The 13,595-nt window shown below is 38.9% G+C and overlaps 1 protein-coding gene across 5 annotated transcripts in view; it reads right to left on the reverse strand.

Annotated features, from left to right (window-relative positions):
* MCC (MCC regulator of WNT signaling pathway) overlaps positions 1-13,595 on the reverse strand; it is a 387,038-nt gene that overhangs the window by 116,229 nt on the left and 257,214 nt on the right. For all 5 annotated transcript variants that reach the window (XM_061624167.1, XM_061624176.1, XM_061624184.1 and 2 more), the window contains one exon: positions 4,795-4,937. In XM_061624167.1, coding sequence (XP_061480151.1) covers positions 4,795-4,937 — 143 coding nt within the window. The remainder of the gene's footprint in view (positions 1-4,794; positions 4,938-13,595) is intronic.

Raw genomic sequence — 13,595 nt, forward strand, 5'->3', positions numbered from 1 at the left:
CCAGTTTCATAGAGCTGATCCCAAATTGAAGAATATATTCAACCTGGGCAGACATTTCTTCAGTTCTAAACAGATTCCATAGATTGTACTACCAAACATTCACAAATCCTAAATGTATCAGAAAGAGGCAGCATCACATCAAGGATACACTTTATTAGTTATATTCTCCTTCAGAAAGAAACAATATTCCTCATCTGTTAACTCTGTGCTGTTACATCTGCAACAGCACAGAACCACAAGTGAAACCTTTTAGAAAGCTCTGGAAGATGGGAGATGCCAGCTCACTCCCTTCCCCTTGTTACAGTTTTCAACACTTGACCATGCCCTCTGTCAGCTTCAGTAGAAAATAGAAGGCAAGATATGTGATAACATAGCTTTCCACTAAAAAGCAAGCAATTCTCTTGTCTTCTTTGTGGATTCTGTGCAGTCCCACATATGTGAGATTAATGAGCTCTCCCGGCTGAAGAGAGTACTGAGAATTGTTCTACTGAAGCATGCTTCATGTCTTGCCTGAGATCTAAGTTGTAATACTTGACAAATGCTGAGAATGTGGGCCAGGTAGCAGCAGTGCAAATGTCAGTAGGAGGAATTTTTCTAGCAAAAGCCAATATGGTGATAATTTATCTGGTGGAGTATGTAATATCTAGGCTGAGATAGAGAAACACTTGCATGTTATAGCAATGTTTTTATCAGCCAATGAGAATAATGTTGAATAAAAAATAGTAAGGCCCTTAGTTGGATCTTCATAGGAGATCAAAAGATTTAGCTTTGCCGTGTAAAAAGCAAGAGTGCTGGAACCACAGGACAAATAGATAATTGGTAAAACAAGCTGATGACACAAATAGAACAGAGACAAAATCTTAGTTTGAATCTTCTAGCATGAGGTCTACTTTGCCCTTGAAAAATTACGAACACAGCAAGAAAACTCATACAGCACTGGATTAGCCCACACGGCAGACCAAAGTGAGGGCCATTAAAAGAACAATCCTGTAAGAGACATATTGCAAGAGACTTAAAGGATTTCCAGTTGAGGAAGCAAACAGACAGAGAAGTCCAATAATATATCTTTCGGTGGAGACCATGGGAGTATATTGGCAATACCCCAAAGAATGTTTTTGAATAAAGCATGCATGCAAAGAGGAAAACACCCTCTACATGTACACATAAAGCTGAGATAGAGTTATATCTGGACTTCAATACAAACAAAACAGTAGATTTATGAGCCATTATCAATTAGTTGTGGATATTTGTTAGACACATATTCAAATGGTTTGATATATTTATAAAGGCATTACTGAGAGTAGTGTGCACATGTTTCAGCTTGTTGAAATGTATAATGGCCTTTCTTCCAGATATTCCCTATAGCAGGGGTGAGCAGAAAAGGGTAGATCGGGATCTACTGTTAGTTCTCTAGATGATTTGCAGTAGATCAGTATGGATTTCTGACTTCCAACTGTTTAAGAACAGAAAAACAAAATGATTTTCCCTACCAACATTAGGCTGCTGAAATGAAGACAGCTAATCAAGAACAGACTTTTTTGTGAGACTGTGAGCTCAGCAGTTCTGGTAGTGAAAACAAATCTTAGGCTCAGAATGTGCTTCATGGCATTCTGTTCATTAAATCTAACTGTATGCCTTTTCCATCAGGCCCTGGTTAGAAGATCTTGGGGTTCTAGTAAAAACAAAGTAGATCCAACAAGCCTGAAGTCTGCTTACCTCCAATCTAGAGAACAGACAATTGCCAAGTGTTTAACATGTAAATTTCAAATTTCTAGGAACTATCTTCAAAAAAAATGGTTTTGAAAATTTCCCAGAGGTGATGAGGGAAGTAATATCAATCTATTTATAGAGAAGTGAATATTATAAAGGCTTCTTTGGGAGGAAAGCTAGAAAAGGATAGAAAATAAATAAATAAATACACGTTTTGAGGACTGTTCCTCAATATACTCAAACTGGAGAAATATACATTTTGCTTAGATATTCATAGTCAGGTGAGCAACCATGATACATTTAGGATCTGTTAAAATGTAAAAGCATGACCCATCAGAATTTTAATAGGCCTAGGCAGAATTAAAGTACCAAATATCATTCACTATGTTTCTTTCTGGTCCTCGAAATGATTATATGTCTTGGGATACACCAGAGTTTAAATAAAACTTGTGATGTAGACTCCAAAACATATTTGGTAATATGATTTAAAAATAAGAAAGAAAGCCAAAGAAGTTGATGAATCAATTGCTTTTTCCAGATACAGATCATCTTTGCAAGAGGGCAAGAGATGTTAACTGACAGAGTTTCAGCAAGTCTTGCCTTTCTGCTTTCCTTTTGTATCGTTATTTTGTGGATTAAAAATGTTTAATGGATAATCCTCTCTTACTTATCACCCCCAGAATAATTTGCCATTGCTTAGAAGACAGGACACTGCGATGGATGCTGAATGTTAATCTTTTAAATAATTATAAAATATAAAATATAAAACATTTTTAAAAAGTTTAGAAATTCAATATTTAGCACTCCAATATAGAATCAGACAAAATCTGAGCCTGAACACCAATTGGGTCCTATGCTTATGTTTTAACTATCATCAAATCATTGTCATTTTTCCACAGACATTTCAATGGCATTTTCCTTCCCCAAATACACATGTACAATAGCTATAATTTTACACATGGGCATTAGAAACAAGACATACTGGAGCCAGAATTCTATTGATGGCTTTCCAGTTTTTAGCTATAATCATATTCACTGTCTTAACAGATTGCAAAAAACTTGCCTCTGTGCTTTCTTTGCATAAAAGACCTTGTGTCATTTACAGGGAAGACTTTTAGAGTGAAGCTTAATTATTGACTACAATTTCCTGCATCACCTAGGTAACTTCATCCTGTAAGACTTAATGATTTTATAATACTGCCATATATATGTAAGAAGTTGGTCTTACTCATCATAGATCTCCTAATATTTCTAAACATTTTTCTTATTCGTGAGTATGTACCTTGGTATAGAATCTTATAAAAATGTTATTTAAGAGTCACACTGAAAATGTTGCTGAAGAATCAATTTTACAAAAATGTTCCAGTCTCAAGGATATCCAATATTACTCCTACTCAGAGTAGGCTTATTGAAATTAATGGACATTAATAACTTAGGTGCATTAACATCAATAGGTCTATTCTGAGTAGAATGTAGTTGGATACAATCCATTAATATGTAAACAATTTTTCATTGTATTTGTCATCTTCTGGTGTTAAGCTGCTGAATGTCCATACTCCTCTAGTTCATTCTGTATGGTATATCCCTGAGAAATCTTAGACCACCAGTTTAATGAATTAACAGATAAAATATCATTTGATACAATCCTCCCCATCCTGGTGTAGTCTAAATCATGTGGTGGGTAACCCTCATCAGCCCGAGCCAGCATGTGCTGAATGGAGCCAATAGGAGTTGTAATCCAACACATATAGAGGGCAGCAGGTTAAGCAAATTTCATGCAGCCAGGACACTCCAGTGCCTGAATCACTCAGGAGAAAGCAAGGAGACAATAGTGGATACCTTAAGAGCTGGACCCACTTCCTATACTGCAACACAGAATACATAGCCTAGGGATGACTTGGGCGTTTTAAATCTGGCACTCCCAAGGAGAGTACCCTGTTTCTGGCATGCATCATGCATGGACTGCCTTCAAGTCAATTCCGACTTACGGCGACCCTATGAATAGGGTTTTCATGGTAAGCAGTAGTCAGAGGGGGTTTACCATTGCCTTCCTCTGAAGATAAGAGGCAGTGACTGGCCCAAGGTCACCCAGTGAGTGTCATGGCTATGTGGGGATTAGAACCCTGGTATCCCAGGCTGTAGTCCAGCACCTTAACCACTACACCACTCTGGCTCTCCAGAAATGGCAAAATAACTAGCGGTTTAAGCCAAATCAAAAACAGGAGTATAATCTGACCAATACCCTGTGAATGCAAAAAGTCAAGAGAGCCTATGAATTTTATTACAAATCTATGTCCATGCATTGAACATCCAACTTTAAAACAAATCCTTCATAAAATAAACATTATAACCAACAATGACCAAGAGTGATATCTCCCTACAGATTTTCTGTTAATGGAAATTCAGTAGTAGGTATTTCTTCAGCCATTTATAATGAGATGGCCAGAAAGCATCAATTGTGTCCATTCTTAGATTGTGGTAGGGACTGTTCCTACCTTATCTGTTTTTGTAAATCACCCTGAACATGGATGGCACTAAATACATAAATAAGTAAAACTAATTGTAAGTCTTCATCCTGGATAGTTTGTATACCCTGGATATGTTAGCGTACTGAAGGTGTGTCATACCAATAATACAGCTTTAAACAAATGGTTGTGCATAGCTTTTCACTTAAGCTTTTAAAAATGTGCCATTTTGATAAGTCTTAAATGTGCACCTAAAAATGTAAAGTTTATTTTTCCAGTGATTGGGTCATGATCCCATTCGCATAACTCAAAGGGAGGAACAGGGGTGTTTTGGCTGCAAATCCAGTTACTTTGGGGGTATACTGGGAACAAGGGAGATCAGTGCTGGGCAAAGGTGAATGGCATATGCCAAGGAACCGAGTATGTGGGAAAGCAGCAGCACAGGAGTGTAGGGATTAAGGGATATAACTCAAGCGAGCTTGTAAACTGGTGTGCGTGTGCACGTGTATGCACATACAGATATACACACACCCTCCACTATGTTTTGAAGGGACAATAAAGCTCCAGAAGCAATTTTATGCTCATGTCTGACTGACACAATTCACAAGTATCACTGTACCTTATAGTAGTTCCTTGCAGTCGATCTATTTTTTTGTTTAGCTCTGCAATAATGCTGTGGAGTTCTGTGATTCGTTCCTCATAGCGAAGGGTTGTCCGCTCTTGCACATCTTCATGTTCTCTCATTAGGTGAGACTGTTCACACTAAAACAACAGTGCAGTAAAGAAGTTCAGAGGAACGGTATGGGCATTATGATGAGCTATACAGAAATAAGACTCCAGACAATGTTTCACATAACTTCTCAACTTCCCACGCTTACGAACTGTAAATGGAAGTTCTGACTAGGGATTTTTTTAAAAGCCTAAACTAGGTCTTAATTGACAGGAAATCTGAACATGAGAATGTAATACTGCTTTTTTGTATTGATTATGTCCTTGGGGCACAAGTTTATGTTGATGGATTATTATTTTTAAAAAACCCACTCCTAATGCAGAAAGAATACATCCTCATTGTAACAGTATAATCTAGAGAATACAGGTTTGGGTACGTAATAACAAAAAATACAACTATGTAAGACATTCAGTCTGATGTGAAGGCAGTGATCCGACTCCAACTTTCCAGAATAAGTTCAAGTAATTCTTACCTAACATTGCTTAAGTCAAACTGATATGTCAATATTTACAGTAATAACGTCAGTCTGAAAACAGCACTAGCCTGTAAAAGACCATGGGTTGTATCTAGCCATCTAGCTTACTGCTTACGCTAACTGGCAGCAGCTCTCCGGGGTTTCAGCCCAGGAGAATCTCCAAGCCCTACCGGGAGATGTCGGGAATTGAACTTGGGGCCTTCTGTATGCAAAGCAGATGCTTTACCACTGAGCTATGGGCCCTTCCCCCATGTCCCTTGATTCTTTTATTGATTTATGTTGTCAGCTGCCTTGGGTGCCTTAATTGAGGCAGAAAAGAGAAGTACAGATGTTATTTATTTATTTATTATTTGATTTATATCCCACCCTTCCTCCCAGCGGGAGCCCAGATGTTATTAATAAAAAAAAAACAAAGCTGGAAAACTCAAGCACTGGAATACAGCTGAAACACGCATGCTGTTCACAGTAATTTAATAGAGAACATAAGAACATAAGAAGAGCCTGCTGGATCAGGCCAGTGGCCCATCTAGTCCAGCATCCTGTTCTCACAGTGGCCAACCAGGTGCCTGGGGGAAGCCCGCAAGCAGGACCCAAGTGCAAGAACACTCTCCCCTCCTGAGGCTTCCGGCAGCTGGTTTTCAGAAGCATGCTGCCTCTGACTAGGGTGGCACAGCACAGCCATCATGGCTAGTAGCCACTGATAGCCCTGTCCTCCATGAATTTGTCTAGATTGCCCTCTCCCTCCCTATAGGGCCATCTTCCACCAAATGCCTTGTGGACACCAGGAAAGCAAGGGAGGAAGGCAAAGACAACACTGGAAGACTGCTCCTGTTCCAGATGGATTGTCTCCTGTGGGAAGGATCCTTTATTTAAAATATTTCTTACCCACTTTTCATTCATTCAGACTTGACATAAGTTGATTCTGTTGTGTGTGTTTAATGTGCACCAATGTTAACTGTAAGCCACCTTGAAATTATTTGTAACCTGAAAGGCAGGATATAAATACCTGCAATAAATCCTATATTTGTCTGCTCAGAAATAAGCTCCACTGTGTTCAATGCGGTTTACTCCCAGATAAGTGGGTATTGCAGTTCAGCCCTAATCACTTCCCAAAGTGGTTGCCTATACTGTACTTGTGAAGCTATTCATGTATGATGGCGTTTCCATGCATATTAGAGAACTCTCTCTACACTAGTACACACCTTTGGGATGCGGAGAGGTTGGCAATGATATGGAGAATATGCAACCTGCATGAACAACTATACAGAGATTTTTTTCAAAAATGTATACTGGTCTTAAATCGTTACACTGGGAGATTTTAAGAAATTATCCTTGGGGAAAAGCTCACAATGGGAATTCCAATTGTAATTGTTTTGGTTTTCCATTTCCAAGATCCAGTTTCACTCTATGTTAATATGTATGAACAAGATGAAACTTGAAAGAAATCATGGAGTTTGGAGGAGAATGTAGGAGCACATTCAATGATATGTTGTGAATGTGCTACAAACAGAACTCTTTCAGGCAAACATAATAACAGTATAGTAAGCCACAATCTTTGCCTCTCTTCATCCATTCCCTCCATCACTTGCTTACATTCTCCACTTCAGCACATGAAAATTATCAATGCTATGAGGTGCCTGAGATGGGATGCTTCCTTTAATATGTTTTTTAATAATGTTTTTAACCCTTTAAGGTTGTTTTTAAAAAAATGTTTTTAATGCCGTTTCGTATTAATGTATTTTAAGATCTGTTTTTATGAAGTTTTAAAGTTTTTTGGTGCTTTGTTTGCCGCCCTGGGCTCCTGCTGGGAGGAAGGGCAGGATACAAATAAAATAAATAAATAAATACAAAGATGAAGGGCACTATTAATTTTTACAAGCTGGGGTAGAAGGCGGAAGAGGCAGCTGAAGAGGCAGTAGAAAATGTGCAATGAGGTGGGTAAAGACTGACATCTTCAATTAGTGTTCAATTGGACAATATGCTTTTCTGTCAGTTCAGTGGTGAAACTGTTCAAAAAATATGCTGCGAATCCCTTTTTATATTAGATTTGTCCTCTCTTGTGTAGCATACAGAACAAAAACACTTAGTGGTACACTTTTCTGTACCAAATTACTCTCTGGTGCCCATGAACCCTGTCTCAGGCGTAGACCTGTAGCTTTGGGACATTCTTTTTCTTCTGACTGAAATAATAGTTCAGAGAGGTCTGTGTGTGACAATTACTTTCTGTCAATAAATAAGAACTCTGCTATACCAATTTAATCTCTTTAAGCTGTGCACTGAAGAGATGACTATTGTTTATCTTGACTGAAGATATACAGACTGGTGCTAATGGACTTTTGCCACAGTAGCTGTCCTGGTCTCTCTCAAATCTGTGCACAGCCAACATTTTTCATAATAAATCTTATCTGATAACAAACACATACAATGAGCACCACAGTGCAAGAACAAGAAATGGCACTAAATCTTTTCTAAAAAGGTCATTGAAAACAAATGTACATCTCCCTCCCATGTACCCTCTAAAAAGGGGCCCATACCCCTCCAGAGTTTGGACCTAGTTCAGAATGGGTTTGATTCTGCTGTGCTTGTTCCTTCATCAGCTTTTTTTCTGCAATATTTTATTAATAAAATAACTTGCTATTCACCCTACCCTAGCCTCTCCTCCCATCTGCAATATTTCTCCTCCTTCTATCTTAAGTATCTGGGATTGACAATACACAATGTTACAGGGGATTATTTGGGTTTGCTATGCTTATCCCAAATTAGTTATAGCCTCTCTTAACCAATTAGGAGTATAATGCACCTTTCTCTGTCTGTTTTGTTCATCATAACCCAGTCCTTTAGTGATATCAAAACCCAATTTTGTTCAATATCCCAGGATGAATTAGATGTCTGCAATTCCGATGAACATAAATCTGCCAACATGGCAATACTTATTGATATTAGGAACTACTAACCTACCCACCCTCTTTAAGCTTTTGCTGCATGATGCATACTTTGATCTTAGAAAGTTTTTAACCCTTTCAGTCTGGTTTTCAACCTCCATATTCTACTGAGTGTGTTCTCTATAAAATCTCTAATGAACTGTCATATCAGCCTTCCCCAACCTAGCTGTGCTGGCTGGGGCTGATGGGAACCATAGCCAAAACATCTAGAGCATGGGTTCTCAACAAGGGGGGAATTCCCCCCCGGGGGGGAATTTTAGGGTTCCAGAGGGGGAATTGGGACCACTATTCAGCAAAGTGTGATGTCCTGTAGATTATGTACAATCTGTAAAATTGTAGTTTGTTTTTAATTTAATCTGCGACATTCAATAAAGTTTATTGAATGTCACAGATTAAAATCGATTCTTGAACATGCAGCATTATTTTCATTTGCAAAATTAAATTATTATTTAAAGACCAGAAAGTGCTCCAAGAAATTCTGTTATAATATAAACTAAGAAATTTTTCTCTCACGAGAAACACCACCGTCACTCGCGAAACATCAACACGCTATGAGAGACTATCTTGGGAAGGGGGGAATTATATTCTGAACAATGGTGAAAGGGGGGAATGGAGCAAAAAAGGTTGAGAACCACTGGTCTAGAGAGCACCAAGTTTGGGAAGGCTAAGTCACAAGGGCACTTTTCTATTCTAGTTCTCCTCAACCTTTCAACAGTTTTTGATACATCTGGGCATTCTTTGCTTCTTAGTTCTCTTAATTCTTTGAATTTGGTTTCACTCCTATCTCATTAATTTTTCTTTAAAATTTGTCAGTTGCTCTATTACACTTTCTACTGGGGACCCTCAGGCCTCAGTTCATGGTCACCTTTTCTATACCTTTTTATATTCTTCCTTTTGGCAATCTTTCACTTCTGTTGGCCTGCTGCAACATCACTGCTATACCATCAAACACACTTTCTGCTCCCCCCTTCTTATCTTATAACTATTTCCACTTAGCTATTCAATCATTATCTCAAACTTATATGATAAAATTAAGAAATGTGTTTCCCAATAATTTTTCACTCATTAAAATATTTTATACCATCCCTTCAATAAAACGAAATTAAATAAGAATAGACAGTAACTACTTTCCATAACCATACAATTTAGCCCTTGACCCTTCCCCTTTCTTCCTTGACTCATATTACTCACTCTGTATTTTTAATTTTTGTTATCTTACCTAATTATTCTACAACAAGAGTGGGGAACTGCTTCTAGCCAGTGGGCTGGATGCCTAAGTCCCCCAACTCCCACAGGCCACTTTGACATGTGGCAGAGCCACTCACCTGTCAATCACTTGATATCAGATGAAATGTTTTCCTTTGCCCACACAGACTGAAATCAAACCACATGGGCACAGGCATAGTGGTTTGCAGCAAGTGATGGTCAACTGATCATCAGTTTGCAAGCACTCCCAATCAGCTGATCACTGGCATCGACAAAGCCCTGTTGTGCCTTTGCAAGTGCCAACAATCATAGTGGTCCTTGCAAAGGCATAGGGCTCTGGGTTTACAGTCCAGCTGATCAGCAGTGCCTGCAAACCACAGTTTCAGCAGGCAAATGTGTTACCTGTCCTATACTTGATGTCATATATGATATCAGGTGTAGGGCAGCTTGGTGTGACTTGGTGAAAACGGCCTTGTGGACCAACTGGGGCGGCTGGGCTTAATTTTATGCACATCAGTCAGAAATTCCCCACCAGTGTTCTATATGCCCAGAGGCACATGTTACCAAATTCTTCCAAGCTACACAGGAAGTGGATTGGACTGTGAAAGACCAACCCAAATTGTGTTTGCATTTTGACAAATGTGTAGGGTAGTCCAATATCTCAGAGAGGAGGTCAGGTCTCCTGCTCCCCTGGTGCATTCACTATAGCTGCCGAATTTTCCTGCTTTTTAAAGTTTGATAGAATTCTGTGGGCTATAGGTACATTCTTAAACCACAAGGGTTTTTGCCTATTAGTGAATTTGCACAATAACATTTTACCAGTTTTTCTGTCACATCCCTACCATCTGTGCAAAAAGTCTGTATCTGACTTCTCCATCTTTTTCACTACATTATGAAGGTATTCTGGAAACCTTTAAAAAACCCTACTTTTTATAACTCTCTTAATGCTTTCCTTTTGTCATGAAGCATTCTGGAAGCCTAACCTTTATTATGAATCACTATGTCAACCCTCTTTTTTAATACAACAAAAGTGTTTAAAATATTTATGGATCCAATAACAGACAAAGTCCAGTTTTCAATATCCTCCTGTAACTCTAATATAATTAGTCAGCGATTTTTCTGTTTCACAATCATAAATGCCAGGGATTTTGCTATTCTTCCAGTTTACTGACACATTCAGCCTTATAATACAAAACAGATTAATGCTAAACTCTGTAACACTTCTTCCTACAGTTCATATCTGATTTTTTGAAAGTGGAATAGTCCAGCTGAAGGAACTGAAAACTGGACTGTTTCAGCCTAAAGACATAAACCTGAAAAGCACACTAGTTAACATAGTGTTATCTCTTCTGTTATTTACAGCTGTCCAAAATGCATGACCAATATCCCTTTTCCAATTCACCTTTCATAAATAAACCTTTCATAGTTTGAAGGGGGAAAGTCCCTCTGATTTACAAGTTTACCAGAGATGTTGAATTTATTTGGGGTGCAGAGAGGCAATTGAAACTGTTGTATGCGAGTTGTTTTTCTGCATTATTTTTGTAACTAAAGTTTTTAAACAGAAGATTTAGCTTTCAAAAGTAGCAGTGATTCTAGAAAAGGTGAAAGTTTTAGTTATTGCAGCCTAAAACTTTCCTTTCTATATTTATCCCCGTTTCCATATTTGGTCACATTTATAATTACACTGTTCTGGAGATTTCTCTTTAAATATCAGATCATCTTTCTATCATCACACTTTCACATGGTAATCATAGATAACTTGCAGTTTTATAATTACAAAACTGAAATCCCAGACCTTCATTCCAGTGGGCATTGTGTGGTCTCAGGATTAATTGTAGTTAACAATACTGCTAAGCAAGTAAGAAAAAGAAAAGGCTCAGATCTACAATCAACAAATTATTACAAATACAGAGTTGTTGTTCGGAGCACAGTAGAAAAAAAGTTATTTTCAGGCAAGACAGAAAAAACCTTTTAGTTTCTGGAGTAGGTTTAGGAAGGTCTCATTCATTTCACAAAAATATAGGCCCGGTATCTTTGAATGTACAATAAAGGGGAAATACTGGGAAAACCTTAGTGCCAACAAGATGACAGAGCAAAAATTATGGCAAGAAACCTCTTCAGCACTGGAATATTGGTACAATAAGAAGGAGTTCATTGTCTCTTAATATGTAAAAAGACAATGAATTGAATGCAATATTAAGTGTAGCTGTACTACTGTACCAAACTTGAAGACATAACCTTAACCCCAAAGCTGTGGTAACATTTGTCCCACAGACTAAGATAGCTAGCTACGTGAGGTCAAAACCAGATTTTTGCGTGATGAGAGCTCCATAGTAAGTCAGGATAGTGCAAGTCATTACATGATTCATCTATATCAAGCAAGCCATCCAATAGCTTTTACAGCTTGCATGGCATTTTAAGTCAAGGAGGAGCTGGAATGCCAACAGTTAATTCGTTATTGTTATATTAAAGCCTCATGTCCATCATTTTTGACCAGGGGACCACCCAAAGCCCCACTGAGGCAACGTTTGTTTCTTGATAGTACAGATGATGTAAAGTTCAAACTATCAGTGGGCAGAGGAGAATGATTCAGAACCTTGCTACGTGGATGATCAACACATATCTGTTGAATGAAAGAGAGAACATATGCCAAGATTTCCAGGCAAAACCACCACCAAATTAAAACAATATGTTGAAAATCTAGATCAGCTTGATAATCACTTTAAGTAGTTACTCCAAGTTATTTGCTCACTCTTTTTTAAACAGTATTTAAAACTGAATTTCCCAATGACAAATAGCAGTATATAACAAATAACCGCCCCTTCTCCCACCCCCCTCCCTGGGATGGACATGAGAACAAGCATTATTAAACAATAACACCGACCCAAAATTGTTCATGTGTCAGTGGTGGAATCTAGTTTTATCTACTTTCAGATGCAAAAGTTATAAACAGATACCACATCTCCAAAAAGTTTTACCTCTATGATCATTCAAAGCCCTTACTTGTTTTGTGAACTTTTCCATTAAAGCAACAGTCCACACTCTTTGCCTTTAGGTATGTATATTTATATTGTTCAACTTTTATTTGCTCACTCTTGTGACATTACCATGTTCCTGGGCTGGTATTATATTCTTTAGACTATTGTTCTAAGACTTGGAACAAATGTTCCAATTCACTAATAGGTAAAAAACCTTGCGGTTTAAGAATGTACCTATAGCCCACAGGTGTTTCTATCAAACTTTAAAAAGCAGGGAAATTGCTCAGAGGCACATGTTACCAAATTCTTCCCAGCTACACAGGAAGTGGATTGGACTGTGAAAGACCAACCCAAATTGTGTTTGCATTTTGACAAGTTTGTAGGGTAGTCCAATATCTCAGAGAGGAGTTCAGGTCTCCTGCTCCCCTGGTGCATTCACTATAGCTGCCCAATTTCCCTGCTTTTTAAAGTTTGATAGAAATATCTGTAGGCTATAGGTACATTCTTAAACCGCAAGGTTTTTTGCCTATTAGTGAATGTCTCTGCTTTTCAATCTGGGAAGTTAAGAAATGGGATCCTGTGCAAGCTTGCTGAGAATGGATTGATCATTTGCATGCTTACTGAGTTCAGTGGGATTTACTCCCCCATGCTTAGGATAGGTGAAACTGACCACAGGGGATGGGGAGGGGAAGAGGAGGAGGGAGGGGAGGAAGGGGGAGAGGAGGAGGGAGGGGAGGAAGGGGGAGAGGAGGAGGGAGGGGAGGAAGGGGGAGAGGAGGAGGGAGGGGAGGAAGGGGGAGAGGAGGAGGGAGGGGAGGAAGGGGGAGGGGAGCAGGGAGGAACGGGGAGGGGAGGAAAAGGGCAGGTTTGATCATTTACATGTTTATTGAGTTCAGTGGGATTTACTCCCGTGCAATCATGCTTAGGATAGGTAAAACTGAACGGGGGGGGAGGGAGGGATGGCTGGAGTGGGCAGGGAAGGAGAAAGAAGGAAGAGGGGAGGGAAGGAGGAGGGGAGAGGAGAGGGAAACAAGGAGAAAGCCAGGTCTGATCATCTGCATGCTTACTGAGTTCAATGGGATTTACTCC

Source organism: Rhineura floridana, chromosome 1 (genome assembly GCF_030035675.1).
Source record: "Rhineura floridana isolate rRhiFlo1 chromosome 1, rRhiFlo1.hap2, whole genome shotgun sequence".
NCBI classification, from domain to species: domain Eukaryota; kingdom Metazoa; phylum Chordata; class Lepidosauria; order Squamata; family Rhineuridae; genus Rhineura; species Rhineura floridana.